Source organism: Fukomys damarensis, unplaced genomic scaffold (genome assembly GCF_012274545.1).
Source record: "Fukomys damarensis isolate Sample0158 unplaced genomic scaffold, DMR_v1.0_HiC HiC_scaffold_25, whole genome shotgun sequence".
Taxonomy (NCBI): domain Eukaryota; kingdom Metazoa; phylum Chordata; class Mammalia; order Rodentia; family Bathyergidae; genus Fukomys; species Fukomys damarensis.
The window spans coordinates 2,467,568-2,493,565 of record NW_022900937.1 but is presented as its reverse complement, the minus strand read 5'-3'; the positions used below and the strand labels follow the sequence as shown (position 1 = coordinate 2,493,565).

The 25,998-nt window shown below is 48.2% G+C and overlaps 1 protein-coding gene across 1 annotated transcript in view; it reads right to left on the bottom strand.

Moving 5' to 3' along the window:
- Positions 1-1,161: 1,161 nt before the first annotated feature.
- Positions 1,162-25,998, bottom strand: part of Elovl6 (ELOVL fatty acid elongase 6) — a 52,091-nt gene continuing 27,254 nt past the window's right edge. The window contains exons 4-5 of the mRNA XM_010641599.2: positions 11,693-11,844; positions 1,162-5,613 (exon numbers count right to left, since the gene is read on the bottom strand). Coding sequence (XP_010639901.1) covers positions 5,189-5,613; positions 11,693-11,844 — 577 coding nt within the window. The 3' untranslated portion in view covers positions 1,162-5,188. The remainder of the gene's footprint in view (positions 5,614-11,692; positions 11,845-25,998) is intronic.

The following is a 25,998-nucleotide window of genomic DNA, read 5'->3' as shown; positions in this document are numbered from 1 at the left end:
TGAAGCTTCAGTCCTGAGACATGTACCGGAGGCCACACAGCTGGCAGTCACTTGTATGCTTCTGGGACTTCAGCACCAAAACAGAAACACTTGCTAAGCCTTAGACCCCTCCTCCCACTTTTTTGCAGTTAATAAAAATATTTTGTGTGCAGCATGGACCCCCTCCCATTTTACCCTGAGTGAATGTTAAGCAGATTGCAAACGGAATAAACATTTCCATCTTAACAGAGTATTTGCAGATGATGCAGAAAGATATCACTTGGCTGTGGGAAACCATGCCCCGGGTTCCTGGGTTTGGTAGGCACTATGGTGCCTGTCTGGGGGTTCCAAAGGGCCACTGAGAGTGACGTAAGCCCCCCAACCTCAAAAGCCCCCACCAGATGTATTGGCTGGATCTGAAGCCAGATCACTTTGGGACCAGGGAGCATGTGACCAGTAGGTGCAGGCAACTCCTTGAGTTGCTTCTAAGGCTTGTGGCCCACGTCATCCCTGCCAGGGCACCAAAGGTCTGTGTGCATGCAGGCGGTGAGCACAGGAACTTCACAATGCTCCCGAGGGGTCCGAGCTGCCCGCCACTCTGAGTGTCTCCGTGGGAGCTCCCAGAATATGTGATGAAAAAAGCCAGAGGCACCATTTGATTTCAAATCAAAAGTTCTGATTTTATTTTTAATCTTGATACACCAAAAAAATATTTCTTTTCATGTTGTGAGATAAGCACTTGAAAATAACATTTCCAACACAGCCGGGATCTGCTCTGCGAGGCTGTGCTGGGCGGGTCTCTCTCTGAACAGACTTGGGGCCTCGGCGCTAGTCCGGCGGTTCTCAGGGTGCTGGAAGCAGCCTGGACACCCCCAGAACAGCAGACTAGTCTGAAATGGTCGTGACCACAGGACAGGAAGCACTGCCTGACTTCCTATGCAGGCTTCATTTCTGTCCACTGGGAGGAAAAGTCCCAAGAGCCTCCACACTTCAGCAGAACAGCAGCACCTAAATTCCAACACGTCAGGACCTTGCAATGGGCTGCTCATGTCATCGGACCCCGATTCAGGGAACTGGCTTCTGTGATGGAACCGGCTGCTTCTGGAAGGTTACGACGGTGCAGCTGTTGGTGTGGAGTTCAAGTGATAGGGATCTGACTGAGAGACTTCCCTACCTGACCTGAAATCAAGGTGCAGCTCTGTGCCCTCCCACACCCGAGTGTGCTGTCCCTGTCCCCCACACTGCCAGAACAGCTGTCAGTCGGTAACAAACACAAGGAGACCAGGGGCTTCCCTCTCTTCCAGGAGCCCTGATTTCCAGAGAATGAGGGGAGGACAGTGATCTTAAGAACCACCTCCGGTGCATGGATCTGGGCTCTTCAGCTAGGTATCTGTGGCCACAGCTGTCACCATGGGACTACACAGCTGAGACTGAGCACATCGTACTCGCTGTCCACCCTTGCACCCTCAGCTGTCCCTTCACACACACAGGACAGGTCAAATGCCCCGGGGCATTCTTAGCAAAGTTCCTCCCTGCTGGCAATGAGTCTGAGGCACAAAGAACCAGGTGATGTTTGTAAACATAAAGGGGACAGAGGACGTCTGAGGAGCTGTGGGAATGAGCTCTACCGTCATCCCAAGTCAATAGCAAAATATTTATTACCGAAGACAGAAAGACTGCAGAAACGTACGTTTCCTACTGGAAAGTCCAGGCCTGCCTCACAGTGTACTCAGTGTCACTCTTCAGGACGGAAACTCTTCCAGGGAAGTAAGTGTGTAAGCCGATGAGCATGGCCATGATCACGGGACCCAAATGCTCAGAACTCTGGGAGGAGGCCGAGCCCATTTGTTTTTTTCCACCCTCCTAGCAGCTCCCTGGACTCTGTGCTTGGCCATCCCAGCAAGGCCATTAAAGAATCATTGTCCAAACTGCAAACAAAGCCCTCAGAGTGTGTTCAGCTGACTCACTGGGACACACATGGTGCCACCAACCTGAGCATGTCACCTCTCCCAGGAACTCTGCAGTCTGGGAAGAGCCCAGACTTTTGGAACCTTCTACCCCAGTACGCGGCTTGGTGCTTTATGACACCATGTGACGAAAAAACAAATCTGACGCCTCCTTCCAAGAAGTGTTCTCCTAGGTGCATGTTCTTATATTCACTTCAACAGAAATCCACAAGGATTCCCTAACAGGCCTCTCCAGGTAGAGCATTCTTCTCACAACACATATGCGTGTGTTCTCCCCATTCCTCACTTCTGTAGTGTGTATGATTAGAAAAAAATGGGAATAAATTACCTGGCATAGTAACCTTAACCTACGATTTCAATTTGGTACTTTGGCCCAGCATTGGCTATAAATACAATAAATAAATAATAATAGCAGTTGTTCTTTTCTCCTAAGCAACACTGGATGGTCCAGATAAAGCCCCCTGCAGTGTGAGGAGGGCATTTCTCACTGAATTTCTTTGCAAACTCATGCATTTCAGTTTAAGCTCAGTGCACAAAATTTTCTATCTATGTATATAGGAAATCAAGGATTTTACTTGATCCAGGAATGATGTTTTCACCTTACTGGGATTGGAATGCAATGGAAAATCTCTAATAGAAAGACAACCTATTGCGGCATAGTGGGGCAGCTATAAAAACCTGCCAGCCCAAGGTTTTCTGGAATGTTACCCGACAGCAGGGATCTGTGTGGCAGTCAGCTTTCTGGTAGGTTTCAGATTGGTCATGGGCCAGCCTCAGATCTGGGCCAGCCTCGATCTTCATATAATTACAGCAGCGAAGCCAAGATGTTAAAAACTGTGTTACAGAACCTTCAATGCGAGACTTTTTTAAAAAAATGTTGTTTCTTCCTCCCATGATACACATTGGAAATGCCTTCAGATATAGTTAACTAATTAAAAACTATTAGACATCCAATGTGTAAACACAACTCTAAGTCATTTTACAAATGAACACAAGCATGAAAGTGCTTTTTGCAAGCATCATTTTACCGGGCAGGTACTGTGCCACTGACTACACTCCCGGCCCTGGAAGTATCACTTTGGAGTCTTTTCAGGTTCATGCTGATCTCCCTGCTCTAACCTGCACACTGTGAGAAATCACTGCATTGAATAATTAAACTCAATCAACCAGGTGAGCCTCGAACTGATCCCTCGATTAACTCAAGCCAACTGATACATGGCCCTCTCTTCATTTTAACTATTCTGTTCATTTTCCACAAATAAGGGGGGAAAGCTTATTGCAATAACAGAGATCCATAAAACTCAAAGGAACTCTGCACCCCAAGAATCTGATGGTGGCAGCAGGACTCACCCGCAGGTCAGGTCCAGCCTTTGCCGCTGTAACAGCACATCTGTGGGACCCCATGGGGGCACTGCGATGCAGACCGTGTGGCTGGAGGTGACCGGCCCTCCCACAGCTGTCCCTGTCCTCTCGAGTTACTGCACGGTCTGCGTGGACTATTTACGGCTCAAGCCGTTCACACAGAACAGAACTTTATTTTTTAAATTCCACACATGAACAAGATATTGATGAAGCTCTTGCCGTCTTGGACAGAAAAGCAGAGCCGCTGTGTTTCGTGAAGGACAGCACAATGAAAGCTAAAATATAAAAATAATTTGAAAAATCCCTTTTGTTGTACACTCTCAAAATAAAGATAAACAGTTTCTGCTAGCCAGAAAATGTGTTCCTATGCATTTGGGCTCTGGGGTTCACTGAACCCCACCTGTGTGCACGTGTGATCTACGCAGAGTAGAAGCCCGTAGTCTTTTCATCTATTTGCCTAATCATTAACCTACTTACCCAATTAGAATACTATGTATCACACTGAACACTTTACATAATTGCTTCTTTGAAATACTAGTAACATTGACACATTTATTTGGCTTGTGGAGGACTGAAATATTATAGATAATATAATCTAGCTTGTTTTTTTTAAAATATGGCTCTTAATCGATTGATTGAGTTCCAGAGCAAAAGTCCCTTTTTAAAATTTTTCTTGAAGTTCACTTGAAGCAGGAAGGAATCTTCTTATTTGGCCAAAGAATGGGTGTCTGATATGGTTTAAAATTTGAAGGGCTGGTCTACCGGGCTTTCCCCGTCTTCAGCCCGACTGGCCGGGAGGGTTGGTTGCAGTCTCTCCACTGCTGGGGAGGGGCAGGTGCTGCATGCGGGCACGCGGGCACACACACACACACACACACACACACACACACACACACAAACACTTCTTTTTGAAATTCAGAAAAATACAGAAAACACAGACGTCCCACGGGGCTGCATCAGGAATGGCGAGCCTGTGAAGTTGCACAGGACAGGGCGCACGTACTGTCTGCTGCGTGCCCTCCCACTGCTTGCCTTCCCCAGCCCAGGCGGCCGAGCGTGCCAGGACAGCGTGGTCCCGTCCAGGTCCTCAGGCAGCCTCCACCTGCTCACTTCCATGTGCGCTTCTGTGCACGTCTGGGACGAGTGATTACACCAATGCTCCTCCCATCTTACGTCAGAGGCGGGTTACAGGAATGCTCCGGCTGTGTCCACTGCCCTGGAAAAGTACTGGAGCCCATGTGGTTTTGGCAGACTCACCAGCCTGTGAGGCAAGGGGGACTTATGAATCCATTTTCTAGACGAAATAAAAAATGATTAAGACACCTCTCATACAGCTCCAATAGCTAACCTTTTAACAGGCGTGAAATTCTTCAGAAGTATTGTTCTAGATACAGACCCTGTGTCTCTTCCGTCACTGTCTTTGCTACTGGCTCTGATTTTGCGTTGAAAGGGATTAGAAAGGATCGTGTGTGAGTGTGTGTGTGCACGCATGTGTTCGCACAGCCTTTAAAGTGAAATTCCATCCTTAGAGAAACGTGGTCCTGCAGTGCTAACAGCCGTTCCTGCCTCCCGCATCTCCTGCCTCGGCTCTCCGCGCTGTGGCTCGTCTTAGAGAGCGGACAGGTAAGGGGTGGGAGTGGGGTCTTCCAGAGCGGTGCTTGGAGACGGGGGCGCCTCAGTGAGTCCTCACCCACAAAGGATCATAAACTTACTGGGTCAGGTCGGCCTAATTATCCCTAAGCTGCCTCGGGGTTTGTGTCTGCTCTTATGTTCCGTTTTGTTTTGTTTTAGCTGCACCATGTGTGATTCCTTGTGCCATGTTCTTTTGTCTGTTAGTTTTCTTGATGACCCTGAGCTATGGCTTGCTCCTCAGTTCCACACTACTCAGCCTTGGTGCTCTTCCTCATTTTGCCGATGTAGGCCTCGAAGAAGAAATGGCAGAAGAGCACAAGGTAGCTGAGGTACATGAGTGAGGACCAGAAGATGTTCTGGAAGTGAGAGTGACACTGGTCCTGCTGCATCCAGTAGAAGACCAGGTAGTTAATGACACAGCCCATCAACATCTGCGTGATCTGGGACAGGGTGATGAACATGGCGAACTTTCGGGACACCCGGAAGCCCGCGGCCCGCAGGGCGTAGTAGGAGTACATGACAGCGTGCACGCCGTAGTTCATGGTCATAAACCAACCCCCTCCGGCCACCATGTCCTTGTAGGAGTACCAGGAGTACAGGAGCACAGTGATGTGGTGGTACCAGTGTAGGAAGATCAGCTTCTGCTTCCTCAGAATGATGAAGATCGTGTCTCCTGCAGGACAAGGGAGAAGAGAAGGCAGATGAGCCTCCGTCACACAGCAGTTCTCAGAGCGGGACGGATGGAGCTGGGGCGGCAGAGGGCCAGAGTGCTGCACTGGTGCTTCCTGCTCTCCGACCTTGGGTCAGCTGCCTCCTGTCCTTGTAGCTTTCTAGTTTCCTCATTTATAAAACGGGAATAATGAACAACAGTGGCTTGGATCACTGAAGATTTGACAGGATAATCAATGTGCTCTCTTCGTACATGGTAAGCAAGCAACGCACGTCACTTTTGGGATACTGCCCACTTTTCAGTTCAACTGCACACCTCAGGAAGTTATCACCCAGAGTGGTTGGGAAACGCCTCAGATCATTTACCAGTCCAAAGACTGGTGTGAATCCCACCTACTCAGAGGGCTGAGGCAGGACCATCACAAGTCTAAGGCCAGTTCGTGCACTGTAGGGAGAATTTGCCTCCCCCCAAATAAAAAAAAAAAAAATGAAGGCTGGGGAATTGGCCCCAATTTTGAATGTATCAAATGAATTAAACAGGCTAGAGTAGGAATTCAAGTGCCCGGCAAAATGTTCTGTCTCGGAGTCGTAGAACTGTAACTTTCCTTCAGTCCGTGACAAAGTGCACCCCTCACATGTGTACCTCTGGGATATCAGAAAATTTGAAGCTCTTAAAGTTAGGCAGTAAGAAAGCAAAATTCAAACAGAAGACAATGATGGAAAAGGGAGAACAGAAATGATCCTGCGCACATTTTCTGAGAAGAGGTAGGGGAATGACTCACTGTCAACAAACCAAGCGAGGAAAAACAGAAAGTAACAGCTTTTGTTCTGCGGAATTAAGTGTAAGAAAGCTCTCCAGGATCTACCAAAAGCTTTCCTAACAACTCATCTGTGAAGAAGCAGAGGTTGGGAATGTATATAACAGAAACTAGAGTTGTGCTCTGGTAGGTGGATGCTTTTACGCCAGCAAGGATATTCTGCCTCGATTCTAAAAAATACAGAATATCCATGTAAAAATGGACACAGAACAGGCCCAGTAACAAATTCACCCATTCCGTGAGCCGGGAAGACAAAGAGGGACGAGACACTGGAAACCACGTCCCATAGGTGAACGCTTCCGGCTCGCTCCCATCTCTCGTAGCAGGCACAGGAAAAACCAGCCTCCCTCGCCCTCCTTGGTGAATTCAAACTTGACTACTTTCCACATAACAAGAACTAGAAGGTCCTTTTCTTGCTCTGACATCTGGTTAAGCACAAAGGGAGCTAGTACTTGTCTCATCTCTTGCTTAGTGGACGGCCTCAAATTGTGACACCAGGAAAGGGCAGAGCTCTGGTCCGGAAGACTGCTACGGTTCTGACGCTGAGCATGGTCAACACAGGCTGCCCCTCCATTCCCTGGGATTATTAGTTCAGTTCCCTCCTGAATTATTAAATATTATTACTTCATATTTGTTTAGGATAGACTAGCAAAGCCATCAATTGTTACCGTTCTGTACCTGTTCTAAAACATCCACTGAAACCCTCTTCTCCCTGTGAGGGCCCTGGTTTTTATTATGTCTATAAATGTCAGCAGGCTGACAGCCAGATGATGATGGTCATTCTTGTGTGTACATTTCAGGGCCAAAACCTCCACCAGGAGGCCTGGGGTCTACTTCCTAGAGTTCACCGGGCTACCTAGGCACTGAGCAAAGACCCCGGATTTCTGAGGTGATGCTGCTCTGTGCCTCCTTCCCTCTGCCGGGGGAGATGCACACAGCAATTCCAGCCGACCTTTGTTCTCAGTGGAAAGAAGAAGCAGGAGTCAGATTTTACGTTCAAAACAAATACAGAGGGCTGGGGATTTAGCTCAGTGGCACCCTGCCTGCCTCACAACTGCAAGGTCCCGAGTTCAATCCCCGGTACCAAAAAACAAAACAAAACAAATATAGTCATTCATAATTGAGATCTTTTATGACTGAGCATCAACTAAAATCTAAATCCAGTACAATATTCCAACACGTTGTAACAAAGTTATTTGCCATAAAGTAAAAAGCATTTCAGCCTAATCCTTTAGATTTAATTCAACCCCACCGTCACTTCTGTTCAAGAGCATAGTGAAGAACGAACGGCTTCTGTGCACGGAGGTGGGACTCGCAGGTCTGGCGCCAAGCACTGCTCTGCACCTTCCTGGGGTGGGCACGGGGCTGCAGCCATGGGGACAGACAAGGTGTGTCCTAAGACCCCAAGGGCAGAACTAACCTGGACCCACTTGGCTGTTTTGGAACAAGTGTGCCAGGCGGTGGACGGAGGACAAAGAGGAGCACTTCCCAGCAGGGACGCCGCAGCCACACGGCCTGTTCCGGGGATGACGGCTCAGAGGAACGTGGTTCCCCGGGAAGGGGACCGATCGCTCCTGGCTCCTGGGGCCGGGTCTGGGTCTCGGGCCACAGCCGAGAGCTACAGCTGGGAAGCTCGTGTGCAGAAACCACTCCCAGCACGACCGTCGGTGCCCATAGCCAGCCGGAAGCAATGTAACTATCCCAGGACTGTGCATCTGATGCCAGCCAACCACGCTCCCTTGGCCCAGGGTCCATCCAGCTGGCACCGAGGGACACAGTCCGGCCAAGCACAGACAGGACTGACTCACAAAGGGAGGGTCCAGTCGCGTCACGGGCTCACCTAGCTCCTGGGTCGTGATCACCACACCTCGCTCACTGTCACCTGCACCCAGCCGCTTCCAGTCCTGAGGTGGCTGCCGTGGGGTGTGGGGTCTACACGTGGCAGCGCCCCTCCCGGTCTGTGCCTCCTGCCTGCACCTGTCATGCAGACTCTCCGCAGCTGCAGGGCGCCCATGGGCATGAGGACCTCCCAGGCACTTGGGACCACCAGGAGACGTGGGGCGCCCACCCTGAGAGTGTGGCAGGCCACAGACAGCTGGGCAGTTCGCCGGAGCGCCTGCCGCAAACCTGTCTCAGCGGGTTTTAAAGCCATCCCAATAGCAGGCACCAAAGCAGAGTGGGGCCCTCTTCCTCCCCTCGCTCTAGGAGACAGCAGTCCTGAAAGTCACTGAAGCAAGCTCTCTGTTCTCTGTGGAACAGACCCCTTCTTGATTTGGTGAAGAGCTTAGTGAAACACCAGCGGAGCGAACAGTTTAAGGGGTAGAGTTTCACTTGGGGGAGTCGGGAAGTATGACGGCTGCACAAGGGTGTAAACGTATGCATTTTACTGCAATTAAAAAGAGTTTAGTGCAACTGTGGGTGTGATTTGGGGGAAAACAGCACAGTTTCATTGCTGCATATATGGGGAGAAGTGTCCTTTTTCCTCATAAGATCTTTTCTCTCTGGCATTGTATAAGAGAGTCCAGCATTTTAGAACATTGAAAGGCAGAACCTGGGACCTAAAACTCAGTTCTGAGGAATTTAAATGGTTAAGTCTCTTTTAAATTAAATGGTAGCAACCAGAAAGTGGGAAGGAATTGTACCCCCAAATGCATGCAGAGGCACCCAAGGCAACATGCACAAGACAAGGGCTGGGCCGGGCCGTGGAGACTCCACGTGAACGTGACCGGTGCTCCGGCTCAGCAACCTCCCCACAAGGTCCCTGCATCTCGAGCTCTACAATGATCTGGAGGACTGCACGTCGTATTTTTAAATGTAAAAAGGTACTCAAGACATGAAAATGCCCCCATAAAGAATCTAGCATCATCGAAAACTGTCGAGATAAGGGTATTTTCTTCCAGTATTTCTGCCCAAGGCTACCGCCTCAGCACCTCGGTGCTGCTAAGAAGGGATAGTTTACTGGGTCGTCTGCAAACCACTGCCAAACATGCCTGGAGGAGACGGAGGCTGCGCCAGTGCAAACCAGTGCTGGGGGCCCCAGCCGTGGACCTGGGCGAGGGGACGAGACAGCTGCATGGGCCTGGGCAGAGGGCAGTGTGGGGGCGCCCTGGACTGAGTGAACACCCGTGAGTGGAGGCTCGGCACCCAGGACCAGCCCAAGCAGAGCCTGAGCCGCAGGGCCTACACCACCAGTTTCCCTCCAGGGGCCCCAGCTCTGTGCGCCATTCTAATGCACCTCAGACTTCATCTGGAGCACAGGGCAGCAGTGGCCATCGGGCAAGGGAAGCTGCTCACTTCAGGCAGACAGGCAGGCAGGACTGTTCTTTTCTTTCTTTTGGTACCAGGGATCGAACTCAGGACCTTGTGCTTGAGAGGCAGGTGCGGTGCCACTGGACTACATCCCTGGCCCAGGCAGGACTGTTTTTAATCTCAAGTCCCTCGAATACAAGTGAGTGGAGCACAGAACACAGCCCAAGGATCCTCTCACAACCCAGAAAAGCCTTCGGCAATTTCTCTGCAACTGTGGCTTAAGGGCCAGAAATAAGGCATTATGTCTGACTTTACACAGATTTTGGTGAACATAGTAAAAGGTGAAAAAGTGTTCAGGGTTGGCGTTTAAGAGAAATCACGACTTCCATGCATTTATGACATTCAAATATCTGTAGCCAGTCCAGGATCAAAAAGATTGGAGAGGGGTTCCCTCTGTGTAAGGATACTTATTAGATAGCATAAAAGAAAGGCAGGGGGCAAGGTTCCAAACCTGAAGAAGTCTCAAATTTTAGTGGTGTAGGTATCTGGAGAAAAAGTCACAAAACCCCAGGTGTGAAGAATGTAAGTTTACTAGGGACGGGGAAAAAGTGAGAACCAAGACCTGGCATGTAAAGGTACAAGATCCCAATGATGAATGTAACTGTACTGTGTACCTAAAATGTACCAATAAACTCAGTGATTAAAAAAAAAAAAAAAAAGAATTGTAAGCTCACATTCTCTCAAACCAACTTTTAGAATAAGAATTCTGATTCAGAAAATGCATGAATCTGATTTTTTAAAAACAGGTCACTATAAAAGAAATATGCCTAGCAAGAAAAATCTCTTTTTTATCTACAAGTGACGATACAAAATGACAATATTCTCAGATAATTAGCTAATCCCTAAAAGCACACCCACAGCTTTTGAAGAACTGTCTGTATGTCCAAGTTTGAAAATTATTTCTCTAGCCTAAGACTTTGTGCCTACTGGTCTCAGAACAATAAAATAGCTTCTGGAAGCCCAATCCAAAGCAATTCACATTATAAAATTCTTGTCGGTAAAGCAGCCACTGAATTGTCTGGCCCACGGCAGAGTTTAATGTAAATAAATACACTCACTGGATAAATGAATCTGCACTAGTGCGTTTTAATCCAAGACTGTTGTCAAAGATGCCACGTGTGATGGCCCCACACAAGTCACCCACGGTCCCCTCTCAGGAAAGCCTTGCACCTCTCCACGCAGTCCAGCTCCTCCAAACTCATGATGCGCCTCTCCCTCAGCCCCCCAAGTTCTGGACTATAAGTGGACGCCACCACACTCAGCCACTAGAGGTTTTAGAAGAAGTTTTCTGCTGCTCCTCTGCTCTTGACTTTGACCTGGGATGACAACTGTCAAGCCAACTGCTGGCTACTGGAGGCAGCTGGCTGCTGACAAACACAGCAGTTGGGAATCATGTCCTGCAGTGGCACTGGCTGTGAAAATCCCTAGAAATCTACAGGCACATTCAGTCAGAATCTTTATGTTAACTGTGAGAAGGTGAACTACAATGCCTTTCCTCAGGGCCAGCATCACTGATGGTTAAACAGTGCAGAAACTCACAATTAGCCTTTGATAATGAGAACACAAGGACACCGAAACGAAAGCTCAATTTGCTGATCTGAATCTCAGCTCTAAGGGTGAAAGCAGGCTTAGACATAGGACTTGGAAATAGCCGGGTTGCTCTACTATTAGCACAGCTGTTAAAGAAGCTTAGCAGAGGGCCGCGTTCATTTTATAAACCCCGGCAGTGCATCTGTGGCAGCGCTTGGAAATCAGCATGCTCTGTAAACTCTGCTGTTATTACCCACAGTGCACAGTTATTTATAAGGGTGGGAGGGAGAAAAGGAGAGGGCAAACCCTAAGTGCATTAATTATAACTTCCTGCAACCAACACTGTAAGACCTGCAAGCTACTGCTTCATGCACTTTTAAATGAACACGGAGTGGTGGTTGGGAGGAGCGGGGAGGAGACACTCACCTAGCTCTGGCGCTTTGCTTAGCACAAATGCGTACGCCCAGAACTTGCTGACGGGCCCGTTGTAGAAACCCTGGTCACACACTGACTGCTTCAGGCCTTTGGTCATCAGAATGTACACCATGTAAGCACCAGTTCGAAGAGCACCGAAAATACTTCATGTCAAAGAGAGAAAAGATAACAACGGTTAGGGAAGTCATTTCTCCTCCGGTGTTAACCACACTTAGAAGAGTGGGCTTGATCATCGGCCAGCAACAGGCACAGAAGAATCACAGTAATTCATATTTAACTGAACCATCTTCATGTGACCTGTGAACAAGAGGAAACCCAGTTCTCAGTGCCTTGTTCTGAAGACCACGCATGACACACTCACCCTTCACCAGGACGGGGTCACGAGGAGGGGCACGGGTCCAGGGCAAGACCCACCAGGCTGTGAGCTTTGTGTTCCACCTTAACTCTTCACCGGGGAGCTGCCCACTCGGAAGCATCTCAGTTCTGCCCTCTGTCCAGTCACTCTCCAAGCCCATAGCTCTCCTCTCCTCCCTGTAAACCCATTCACCTGTTGAAGCCAGCTGTCGCCTTCCTTGCACTGGGCTCCTGTAGCCGGACTCTCACCCCTTCCGGAATGCTGTACCCTCTGTCTCACTGGGCCAGGCAGAGGTCCTTATGGCTTAGCTCTACGCCACCTCCTGCCAGAGCCTCCTCTCGGAAGTGTTCACCTCAGCACGCTCCAGAACCACGGACTCACACTGCTCAACGCTGTCTCCCAACACACTGGCCTCCAGAGGCTTGGGGCTCCACAAATACTGTGACAAGGGAACTCCCCCAAAAGCAAACCTTATACTATATACAAGCCCCCCCCCAATCTCCTGCTAAGACAGCGAGAGCGCTCTAGAACATGTCGGCTCAGTAATGCAAATGAAATGTGAAGGACTCAGCGATGGGCCCACGCAGATCCCATTGCAGAGAGAACCTCGTGAGTGTGCGCCCAGAGAACGCCAGCCACCGGAGCCCCGGGAGGAGCTGGCTGGCACCATGCTGGAGATGGGCCTGCTCAGCCTCTCAATGCCCCAAAGCAGCATCACTTCTAGAAGTCATTTAGAAATAAATGAGTGAGCCACGGCGGAGTTAAGGGGCAGCCTCACCCCGATGGGAAATGGAGCTTTCTTCTGCTCTTCAAAGAGAAAACACAGAGACATTCTTTTATTTAAAATGCCTTAAGAGTTTCCCTAAGATAAATCAGTCCACTAGCTTGACCTGTCCATGAAATCTGTCTACCAACTAGAACAACTGGTCAACTTTGCATAGAATCAAAGTGGTGAAGTTCACTTCTTGGCAACCGTCTGTTAAATTGGGACTCTGGTAAATAGCTTCTCTAAAACCGTGAGTTCTACATGAAGTAGAACATGTTATAGGGTCAGGGATTTAGCTCAGTGGCACATCACCTGCCTGGCAAGTGCGAGGTTCTGAGTTTGATCTCCGGTACCAAAAAAAAGAAAAGAAAAGACAAGAAATACTGTTGCCTTTTCGATATAGTGTTATTGTTACCTTACAGTGGACCCTGTTTAATGCTTCAGTGGTTTCCCTCCTCCTAGAATGGAATCCCTAATTCCTTTCCAGTACCTGCAAGGCTCTGAAGGACCTGCAAATTCACCTGTCTCCACTCTCCTTGCCATGTTCCTTCTACTCACCATGTGCCAGCCACTCCAGCCCTTCTGGATATTTTCAGTTTTCCGCCTCAGAGCCTTTGAAATGAAATATTCTGTGGGCGTAGAGCTTTTGTTCTGTGGTGTACTCCCAGGCTGACTCCTTTTTTACTTTCTTATCTGAAATGAACGGCTTCTAGAGGAATGCTATATTCAGATCCTGAGTGGAACTCTAGGCCATGTGGTACACGCCTGGTCGACAGTCTGAGGCGCTACTGGGAGGTGGCGGAAGCTTTGGAAAGTGGGCCTAGTGGAAGAAAGGTGCGCCGCTGAGGGAGCGACTGTGAAAGGGATCTCAGGGCTCTGTCTCTCCCTCTCTCTGCTTCCCAGCCACCATGCTGAACAGAGCATCCCACCATGGACGCCAGCCATGATGTTCTGTGCCACCACAGGCCCGAAGGAACAAGGCCCAGAAACCATGGAGTGAAACATGAGCCAAATTAAATATTTCTCCCTTACAAGTTGATTCACCACAGATATTTGTCACAGAGACACACATCTGAGCAGCACAGAAAGACCTAAGCCTTTGCAGTAAATCAGTTGTTCTAACTTGGGGACAGGGAGTTGGCTTTCACTGGTAAAACAGAATGACAGAGATGTTTCATTCTTATTCAAGTTTCCTGTTTTGTATTTTCTTTACTAGATTATGGCTAAATTTTAATGTAAAAAGTCGCCCAAATCACAAAATTAAGATATTGCACCACGGACACTCTGATTTGATATGCAACGTAATATGGAAAGATGGAGGTTGAGTTTCTGCTGAGCATTCAAAGCAGATACAGTTAGTTACCCATTCTTGAGCCAAGGTCCTTTTGCCTTCTTCATGTTGAGAGAATCCTAAGGCTCTTCCAACTTGATTCTAAGGAAACTCATCTTATCTCTAGTTATGAGTAAACCTTAAATATCCAGGCCAGTTTAATACTCCTATTTTCCTTACCAGTGATTTCTTAGGGTGGGCACATGACCAATTTTTGTCAACGTGACATGAGAGGGCAGCTAGGGGTTTGGGGTTTCTGAGCCCTTCGCTGTGTATGGTCTGAAAACTAACAGCCATCTTGCAACCCCAAGGGAATATCCTCGGCCAACTCAAGGGGAACAAAATGGCTGACAGTGTGTGGGCTGATGAATGAACCAATCTTTCAGCAACCTCACCACATCATCACTTTTTTTCTTTGGTACTGGGGATTGAACTCAGGACCTTGAGCTTGCAAGGCAGGCATGGTTCCATTGAGCTAAATCCCCAGCCTACACCACTTACTTTTTAGACAATAAACCTTCCTTACTACATAAGCCATTTAGAATTTTGCTATTATATGCTGCTCAAAGCATTGTGACAGACATAACACACAATATCTAATTCTCAGTAGAAATCTGAATAAAATTTTGTGCAAAAATTCCCTGTGGGTATAAAATGCATCCAGTCCTAGATAGAGCTGGTGAACTACTTATTACATTGGTTAGATGCTTTTCATATACCAGTGAGGAAGGTGTCAATGATTTGTAGAAACCAAAAATAAGGAAAGCCACAAATAAAACACTTCCAAAATATACTCCTTTGCTCATTAACCCCAGATCTATGATTTTTCTGAATTGTCAAGTACATCTTATAGAGCCTCTTCTCCAGTGGTTCCAGACCACCATACCCAGAAACCATGCTGTCCAGAGAACTGGCTCTCTGCTATGACTGCTGCTGCCCTGTGAGCTCTGTGAGGGACTGGAGGAGATCCACACAAAGCACCTTTGGAACAGTTATTCCCCGTTCATCTTCCGGGTCTAGAAAATCATTGTAGCTCACCCCCTATTTCTAACCTATTAACAAGAGAATTTGTCATTTCAATTGTTAAATATTTATCGGCACGGTTTTAAGTGCTAGGGTGACTAAAACCAATACCCCAATTCTGACCGATGGCAGTAGTGTGGGGAGTCATCAAAGTGAGGGGAAAACAAGCATTCACAGCCTGATTATACAGTCCCCCTTAAAGAAAAATGCAATTCATTATAGGGTTTCAGAGAGGTTGGTTGGAAAAAGCATGTGGACTAGTTCCTAAGACACTGCAGCTTTTGGTTCACAGTTTAGATTACTCTCATCAGTATGTGTTCCTGCATTCTTACACATTTGATGATACACATAGAGACTGGCTTATTAATGTTCCATTGGTTCATCAGCAGGCTGTGCAGGCTGTGCCTTTCTCTGTGGTCTTTCTTCAAGACCTTCCAGGAATGGATACACATCATCATCATCATCACCATAGATTGCGAACTCTAAGTCTTTACCAACAATTCCAATGGAAACATTCTTAGTAGTCAGGTCTTGCTCTGCAGGAAGTGCCTCTCGAGGCACACCGACCATGCTTAACCAGTTCATTTAAAGTGCACTCCATAAATTCAGACATATGTCTCTCCAAGTAAGTACGAGCTGATTGAGAATGGGCTCCAATAGACACAGTGAGGGTCAGGGTGTGGGAGCTCAATCAGAGGAATGCAGAACTCAGGGTCTGGGGCCAGGGTCGCCCACAGTGATGCCGACAATGAGCGTGCAGCACACGTTCTCGTCCCATATCTGGGTGTGAGCCTCGGAACAGTGAGGGCTGACTCAGGACAGGATAGAGGACAGTGGCACATTCTGGGGACACCATGAGTGCCAGCCATTGGGCCGTGTGTCTGGGGGAAAGGCGCACTGCTGTGGGGTCTCAGTGTGGCTGCAGGGCGAGGCTGCTCAGCTGCGGGAAGGACTGTTATGGGTGGGAAGCCACTGCCTGTCCCTGGTGCATCGCAGCCACTGCACAGTTTGAAACAAAGTTGAATGTTTAGACTTAAATAAAGTATGACAGTGAAAAGATGGTGCCATAATTCCCTTCACAATACTTCTCGTAGACTCAAACACATTTATCCTATCATTTTTGTGCCATCTGACAGGAAGGCAGCGCATAAAAACACTAGGCTGTGTCCTCATCCCCCCATTGCCAGACCTGGCACCACGTGACTTCTGGCTTCTCCCCACAGTCAAAATGACCAGGGCCACTCAATGTTTGAACGGATCCGGGGCAGCAAGGCATCTGCTAAAGACACTCTTGAAAGAGCACTTCCCGGACTGCTTCAGAAAGTGGCAGGAAGAAGGGACAGGTGCTCAGCATGGGGGAGGAGCTCTGAAGGAGGATGACGGCAGCACCTCTTCTACAGTAACACATTTCATAAACTTTGAATATTCACCACGGCTCCCAATCACATCTCGTACATGAAGACGAGGAAACATCCTCTTCCCCTAAGTCACCTCTTGAGACTGCAAAGCAGCCAGCATGCACGCAGCTTACACTGGAGCCCAGGGCTTCTCATGCCCTGGGATCGCTGGGCTAAGCTGTCCCATTTCCGGTTAGACCGAGTTCTCCACCACCCCAGCCACTACCAATGAGTCAAAGTCACCAAGCAGAATCTGTGCTTGTGAAGCTCTGGCCACAGCTCGATCCCTCGCTGGTCTTACGACGGGGCAAGTACTTCTTCATCTGAAACGCGCGCGGCCCGTGATAGCCGATAGACGCACCAGTTCTGTGAATTTTATAAGCAACGTGAGGCATTCGGTTAGTGGCAAGCCTCCGGCACACAGGTGCTCAGTAAATGTTATTGTTTATTTTTACTTTCTACTGCGATTTGTTGCTATTACTGCTATTTATCTGGGATACCCTCAATGTGGGACCGCTTTAGCCTTCACTCATTCTCCGGGGGGCGCACCCTCGCTGCCCGCCTCTCACTGCCACTTCCAGACCCCACGCTACCCAGGCCTCGTGTCCCGACTCCGACACCTGCTCCGCCAGGCTGGTCTCCTGCCGACCCGGCTCCACGGGAGGCAGCCCGCACAGACCGGAGGACGCCTGCGGGGGAGGCCGCTGCCCGGAAGAGCAGCAGGCTCCGATCAGCTTATTCTACAGCTGGAGCCCCCGACCAGCCGAGGGGGCCCACTGCTTGCGGAGGGCAGGAGACGACGCGCGCGCGAGCCTGCTCTCGCTGGGACGACACTGGGGGGCTCCTCCACCCCCAGCCCACTCTTGGTCCGACGGAACAGGCACGGAGAAGGTGCGGCGTGGAAGGGGCATGGGCATTTCTGTTCTCTTCAGCCGCGCAGCTCTAATGCAGCAGGGAACGGGGGAACCACACCACAGCCTTGATCAGCTGGGGCCACTGCCCGGGGCGGGGAGCCTGTTTCCTCCCACTGGTCACTTGCCATGTGGTCCCCGAATGCGCAACGCACAGTTTGGGGGGTGCGTCCACGGGGAGGGGGAGCCTATTTCGTATTACAGATCTATACAATCTGCACTGTTTGTTTTTAAATGAGCACATATATTTTAAGCTGATTACTTTTCTTGTTTTGTTTTGTTTTGTTTTTGTTTTTGTTTTTTGAGACAGGGTCTCACTATGTAGCTGAGACTGACCTGGAATTCACTATGTAGCCCAGGTTGATCTCCAACTCACAGATCCTCCTGCCTCAGCCTCCTGAGTGCTGGGATGACAGGCGTGTGCCACCATGCCCGGCCTGGCTGATCATTTTTAAGATCTTTCAATAGGTGCCTGGCCGCCGAACACCAAGTGGGCAATTGCAGTGGTCCTCAGTACAAGGCTTTGGGGCCAAACGCTTCCATGCGAAGCCCAGATACAGCACTAATCCCCATCAGGATTGCAGAAGAAGACTGGTTGGTTTATTAAATCGAAACCCGCTTAATCGCTGCCACCAAGTCAGGACAGTACTCTCAGGAGGGTGGAGAACCTCTAGCCTACTGCAGGAGACCAGAAACCTGCAGGAGAACAACCGGAAGGTGTAATAGTCCCAGGCAGCGATGCTGACGATACTGACCAGATGCTGCTTCAAATGTATGCATGAACGTGTTGCAACAATCAGAAAAAGAATGTAGAAGGCAAGCTTGTATCTTCAGGATTTTGGCTTTTTTCTTTCACAGGTGTTAAAGTAGAGGGGTCCTTTATAAAGACAAGTGATATATCCAGCTAACTATTTTTAGCCCAAGCTTTGACCCTGGGTCTGAGCATTTATCTGATTGAGAAAAGACTGGATAACTCTGTACTCTAGCCTTCCGATTTTATTGTCATCTGGAAGTCAAAATGGGACCTACATAATCACAAAGAATCGCAGAATTCTGCTCTAAAGAAGAATCCTGATTTAATCACCAGTACTTCCAAAGAAACACCAGTAACTGATCAAAACCACTTTTACCTTACTTCCCTTTGGATCTTGACACCAATGTGAAGTATTTTGGAATCCAGTATGACTCTTAACCTTTTATTCTGATGGGCAAAACACCCGTCTCCACCCTGCTAACTCAATAGCCTGGCGTGCATAACTTCAGGGTGGGGAAATGAAAACATTTTATCTCACTTCTGCCCTACAATCACAAAAAGAAAAAAAGGCGTGAGATTTTGTCAGCTGTCAACACATGGCAACAGCTGGCCCCACAGCAGCAACACCCCATAAACATAGGAGCCGCGGCCAAGGTTCCAAACCTTGCCTCTGACAACAGTGAAGGGCCAGTTTCCACAGGACAGCGAGTCCGGAGCAGGTCAGGAAGCCTTCAGAGAGGAAATGACACGGTGTGCACAAAACAGAATCACAGAGTCTCCTCGCCGAGGTCAGGCCTCCACTGACAATGTGCCGCCTCGCTCTGCGCCCTGCCTATCCCCCATGACAACTCCCTCCGTGGAAACATCCACCGCAGGCGCCACAACAGACAGCCATCAAAGGTGTGGCATGTTTGTGTTCAGTAAGTCAACAGTTAAATGGGGATACATGTTGCAGGTTTGCCTATATTCTATTCTTTCCTCCATTAAGACCGCACCTTACCTTCTCCTGCTGAGTGACACTTCTAGGTTCCAGTCCTTTATCTTGTTTGGAATCTTTAATCAGTTACTTCCCATAGAAAGTCTGAAAATCTCCCAAATACTTTGTAGGTCAAGAAACACAAGGGCAAAGTTACACATTATTAAAAGTACACACATATTTTGACTGGAAATTCTAGTTTTATCGGTGGAATATAACAACCCCTTTTTGTGAAAGCATATCAGGTTGTGTTGTTCGTAATACTAGAAAGATGGTTAGAACACAATCTCAGTGTCCACCGGCATGAGCAAGGTTAAACAAATAACAAATACAATACAATGTACCAGGTAGGTGGGCAGTAGATGCTTACATGGAAAAATTCCCAGACACAGGATAAAGCAAAAAATATAAGGAGCAGACAATCCAGAGGATACAATCTGATTTATGTACACTAAAAAGATGATGCATACATGCACTACTACTGTTATCAAATATCTATGAAAGTCAAATTTTTACCAAGACTTTTCTTATTTTGTTTAGCATATTAACATTTTAGAAACTGTCAGGAAAGTGATTTTAAACCCTCATTTCTAAAACTTACAATATCTCGTATTTTAAGTTGGTACCTGGTATCAAATAATCTTTAGAATTTTTTAAATTAAAGAAAAAACCTTAAAAATTCAGAAGTTATTTAGAGACTGCTTCTCAGAGGTCTCAGATGGACATTTTACTCCAAAGGGGGATAAAACAGTCAAGAGCCATGGAAAAGGATGAACATGACTAAAACCTTAGACGTCCACTAAGAAAGAAGTTCGGGTATAAAAGCGAAGCCTCGTTTAGACAGGATTACGAGAGCAGAGGAGGCCTCTTTGGAGAAGTAACACAGAACCCTGAGTACGGACGCCGCCTCTGTCCCACACTGTGTGCCGCCATCTAGAAAGGGCGATTTTCACCAGCTCCAAGGTCGTGAAGAGGGCCTCACAGGAGGAGCAGGGGCAGGGGAGGTCCTTCGGGGGTCCCTGACGGACCAATGGAAGGCAGGCAGTGCCCCTGACTGTGGGTCCCCCCACACCCCCTGGAAAGTCAGAACTTGCAGTCCTTTCCAGGTGTCTGACAGGCCGCTCAGCTCTCGCTCGGCTTCTGTTAGTTTAATTTCCTTCACTTGTAGATCTCAGCGTTGTTTTAAGCCTGAGCAGTCGGAATGTTCCTCCCTGACCTATTCATGGCTGTGAGCACAGTGGCTGTCTGTGAAGGTGAAGAAATTCTGGCGGCAAATCAAAAGGCTTCCCTGATAAACAAACACAGCCTGGCAGGGAAAGATGCAAAACAGGGAAAAGGATGAGGGCAGCGGCTCCAATGAAAAACCCCGAGAAAAACACATGTACCCCCAAAACATAGTATTTGGCAATGGGGTTTACAGCACCTTAGTTTGAGATCCAGATTATGAGGTGTGATTAAAAATGTTTTTTAGCTCTCCTCTCTGCACCCTGGCTGCTATGAAGCCAGTAGTTTTGCTCCACTACGCCCTGCGTCCTCTTTGGACTATGTCCAACCGCAGGTGAAGAAACTATGGAACAAAGCAGCTATGGACTGAAACCTCTGAGACTGAGGGCCCCCATAAATATTTCTTCTTTTGAAGTTATTTTTCTCAGGCATTTTTTTTACAGTGACAGAAAACTGACACACCACATGAAAGCATGGAAATAGAAGAAAAAGAGTAACTTACCAGGGATGGAACTCAGGACCTTGCCCTTGCCTGGAAGGCACTGCACCACTGAGCTACATCCCCAGAAAATTATTCACATTTTTGTAGTGTCTGTTGTAATGTTTCCTTTTGATCTCTGACTGTATTTATATTCTCTCTCCCTCTCTTGCTGTGGTTTTGCTTATCTTTTTTATAAAGCACTATATTGCTTCATTAATCAATATTTTAACATTTTTAATATTTCACTTATATATTCTGATATTTATCACTTCTCTATCTCTAATAATACTCAAATTAGTCTGTTCCTGTTATCCTAGGTCCTCCAGTTGCAATGTCAGACTGTTTTTGAAATTTTAAAATATTTTTATATAGGCATGTATTGCTTTACATTTCTTAGTACTGTTTTACTATATCATATAAATTTTGGTTTTTTTTTCTACTTTTTGAATAAACTTTAATTTCTCTTTTTAAAAAATGTATTACAGGGCTGGGGGTTTAGCTCAGTGGTGCCACTGCCTGCCTCCCAAGGGCAAGGACTGGAGTTCGATCCCTGGTACCAAAAAAAAAAAAAAGTATTGCCGTGAAAGACACATTTCCATTAATTCCACTCGGAATACTCTGTCTTCACACACACTCATCCCACGGTCCTTGCCATTTCTGCAGCAGTTCTGGAACTCTCTTTACTGAGTGACTGTCGTCGTGCTGTCCCGGCTGCCTCAGCGTCCCGAATGGATTCTAAACGTTTCCCTTTCGCGGTCACAGCGTCAGATCCGGTGAATAAGGGGGGTGCAGACAGACTGCGGCGTCTGCTCAAGCCCTCCTTTCCGCTGGACGGCACACGGCAGCAGCGTCCACCTAATTTTTTTTTTTTTTAATCACATCATGATAGGAGATTTCCAGAATTGCTTTAGAAAGTGGCACGAACGACAGAGTGAACCTGTTGGAAGTGAGGGACAGGATTTTGGGAGGAGTCAATAGCAATGTGTCTTTTCGTGTAATACGCTTTAGGAACAATGTAAACATCCAGCATAGTTTCAGTCACACAGCCGCGCAGGTGGTGTTCAGAACCCTGGCTCCCAGTGGTGCACTGTCTTCCCCGCCTCACCTTCATCACCCCTCCATGATGAACTGCAGTTTACTCCACGGGTGGGAGGCTAGGTGAGGTCCCGGGAAATCCTACCTTCAGCTTCACATGGCAAGAACAACGTGCTCCGGCTTCTGGACTTTTACAAAGGGAACAGAGTCAGGTAGGGCAGAAAGTTGAAATGAGAACTTAAAGAATGAAAGAGAATCTGAAATAAGTGTAGACAAAGTAAAGATCAGTACTGAAGCCAAAAACATTCTCGAGGACCACAAAAGTGGTTAGCCACCCTGTTTCTGCAGAAAACTCCGCTCCTTTGGGGAGTCTGTTTGCTTGTTGGTTTGCTTGTTTAAGTCTCCTGTGGAGTATTACCAGGCATTACTAGGACGGTAACAATTCCAGGGCCACACATAAGCCTTGTTCCATCGACCCCACATCCCAGTCCTGCCCAGCTTTCACAGCTAGGTAACCAAACTGAACCCCCCTCTCCAGGGATGAATAATGGTAACTTCATCAGGAGAGTACTGGAATAACAATATATAACATTATGTATATACGTGCTTCCTGCAACCCGATCCAATCACCAAGAGAAATCCAAACAGGAAGGAAAAAGTTATTCTGACCCATTCGATCTTTACCATTGATGATTTCTTCTGAAATCTTAGTCATTCACAGTATATGAATCACTACGGTCACACAAGGCATACTCATCATTCCACAAGTATTTATTGTATGCGCATGCTACTTGGAGATAGGGCCCTAGGGGCCTTTCTGTCACTGTGATCACAGACCCGAGAAAAACACCCTCAGGAAAAGAACTTCACACTTTGGCTCGCGGTTCAGAGGTTTCAGTCCTTAGGGCTCCCTACAGCCCACGGGAGGGCAGCACACCACGTGGAAGGGTACATGGAGAAAGCTGCTCACCTCGTGGCCACCAGGAAGTAGAAAGAAAAGGGGGAAAAGAGCCAGAAGCAAGGGGCTAGGGACAAGACAAGACAGTCCCCAAGGCCGTCCCCATGGCTCACTCCTTCAGCTAGGCCATTTAGCTGCGAACTCATCACGGGCTAATCCACTGATGAGGCTAGCACCTCCACGACCCCTTCACTTCCCCCAAACCCACCCGTTGGCTTTGGGGGGATATTTTAGATCCAAACCATAACACACGACTTATTCCCCATTGAATTAGGTTCTCTCCCCCACTCCATATTCTCTTTAAGCCTCAGGGAGAGTTCTCTCTCGGGTGAAATCTGGTGTTGAGCTCTCAGTTACAAAGTGTTTCCGGGTGGTGCTTGCACCTTAAAAGGTGTCCCCTGGCAACAGGTGATGAGACTGTGCTGAGCTCATCTGCCCCTCCCGGAAATCTCTGCACAACGCCCTGCCCGGCAGCTCTTCTGCCTCTGAACCTCCGGCCAATCCAAGACTGCTCATCCAGACATCTCTTGGGGGGAGGCTCTCATGATACTGCAAAGACCCAGTGACCTTCTGCGGCACCCTCTCGCCCCCATTTAAGAATCTTTCTTTGGCTCAAAGGCAGCTGGATTATTTTTACTCATTATTAAACCTCAAAACCCCAAATCACATCTCCCATCACACTGTGGAACGGGATGGACTCGTCGTGGCCCCATTTTAATTGCAGAGTAATTTTGAGAATGAAAACCCCAACACAGATAAGCTCAGTTTATTTTATGTGTACATAATAAATCTAACTGAAGAAGAAAAACTCACTCGGTGGGCTGTGAACTCTATGGTCAGGAACACGTTGGTTTCCACTGTTACCTACTTGGCCTATTTTGTTGCTGAGAGTTTAAAGACCTGGACCTGGCGACTTTCCAGATAAGACACCTGCGTACACCTCTCTTCCTAAGAAACCTTGTCTCTCTCTTTCTCTCTCTCTCTCTGACACTGCCCCCTCTGGCTGCAGCCTGGCCAGGTACCTCAAACCTACCTAGAAGTGGATGCTGTCTTCCCTCAGGCAGGGAAAGCTTAAAATTTCAGAAAGGGAGCTTGTACAAATTATCCTAAATGTCTTTGGGGGAAGCGAACTGTGCCCGTGGCACTGCCCCCGGCTCTTAGGCACCAATGAAGAGGACTCAGTGGGTGCCTGGGGGCTATGACATAATGACCGTCAGTCAGTCAGTCAGTCAGTCAGTCAGTCAGTCAGTGGGGTTGGACAGTGCAAAGGTTTCCCTAGTCCAGGGAACCTGCTTTCCTTGCTCCATGGACCCCCAGAGCAATCCAAATGGCCTCATCACACACAGAGGGTGCTCTCTACTTTAGGAAATTTCCTCAGGGAGTGTCTTGTCCAATTTCCTTAGTAGACAGGTGCACTGACCTCTCCGTGACTTCCCAGGCCACCCAAAAAGGAGGCAGGGCGTGGTACTAGGGGCCAAATGGAGAGCCAGCCTGGACACCTCTGGACCCTGGCTGGTCTGTGTACCTTACTTTCCAGTCTTCCCTCTTTTCCTTGTTCTGTTCTTTGCTCAAAATTCACGGACCTTCATCTCCATCTCTGCAGAAAATTCCTCTAATTTCTCAACTGGATGTTAGGCTTAGACAAATTCAAGTGGAAAAGAAAATAACTAAAACTCCCTTCCTCAAGTCAGGAGCTTTAAATTATTAATTCAGCCAATACTTTCCAAATGTTTTACATGTGCCAAGCAGTAGTTTAGGTGGAGGAGGACAGACCTGAAATGTGGGGACCTGCAAAGGTTCAGGAAGGAGGTGGGCAGGATGCTAAGTAGCAGGGAGTCAGCAGTAGCAGCAAACTTGACAGGAATCACATATGTTGGGGTAACATTTTTAAGCAGGGAGACACACAGCATGGCAAAAATAAAGTAAAACTTAATTAGAAAAGAGAAAGCAATATACAGCAAGCCAGACAGTGCAAGGACTACAGGGTGTGGCTGGCTGTTTTATTGGAGCGTGGACGTGGATTTATTTTATAGATACAGAGACAGAGAATGTGGCTCTGGGTGTACCCCTCCACGGCTGGCCCTGGCTCTCCCCTGGCCCCTGGCTAAGCGGTGCCCTGTCCTTGTCTCTGGGGGCTGGTGTGGTGCCCTGTGCAGTAGAAGACCTCGTCCTCGTGTCATCTAACAGTTTATAGCCACAAGCCCTGCGCATCAACGGGCGCAGTCAGCAGTGAGAAGGCAACGCCTGGAAGGGGAGAGGACACTTGCAAGTCTTCCGTCTGACCAGGGTTAGTGGCTGGACCACGTAAAGAATGCCTCCAGCGCAACAAAAACAAACGAGCCACTGCCTGATTTGAGGAGACACTCCTCCAGAAATGCTATCTGAATGGGAAAAAGCATGTGAAAAGATGCCCGCCATAACTCAGTAGAGACATGCAAGTGGCAGCAAAGAAATGCTACTTCACAGCACTGGGACGCTGCTCATGAAGAGACAGAAGTAAGCAGTGTGGACCGGGCTGGGGGAGCACGGATCTGTGCTGTTGGAGGGAGGTACAGTGGTGTGGTGGCAGCTCCCCCGGAATTAACACAAAGACAACCCTATGATTCGGCGACTCACTGTGGGCCTAACGGGATCGTGAGGTGGAGGCAGCCCCCAAGCCCAGGACTGAGCGGCCCGGTAAGCCGAATGCAGGCACGCTCAGGAGAGGACACTACTCAGCCTTACAGGGGTTCTGACACACGCCAAGGCGTGGATGAAGCCTGAGGAAGTGATCGTCAGGGAAATGAGTCAGAAGGACAAGGACAGTACTCTGGTTCAGCCCGTGGGCCAAGGAAAGTGGTCAAGTTCATAGATACACACAGCAGAACAGTGGTGGTCAGGACTATGGGGAGGCGGGGATGCAGAGTTGTCTTAGTGGGCATGGAGTGTTGGTTTTGCAGGATGGAGGAGCTATTAAAGCTGTTTGCATGATAATGTGAAAGTACTTGAGAGCACTAAACTACACTCATAAAAATGGCACTGGGAACTGAGCCCGGAACCTTCGCACTGAACTACATCCTCAACTCTTTTTTTTTTTTTTTTTTTTTT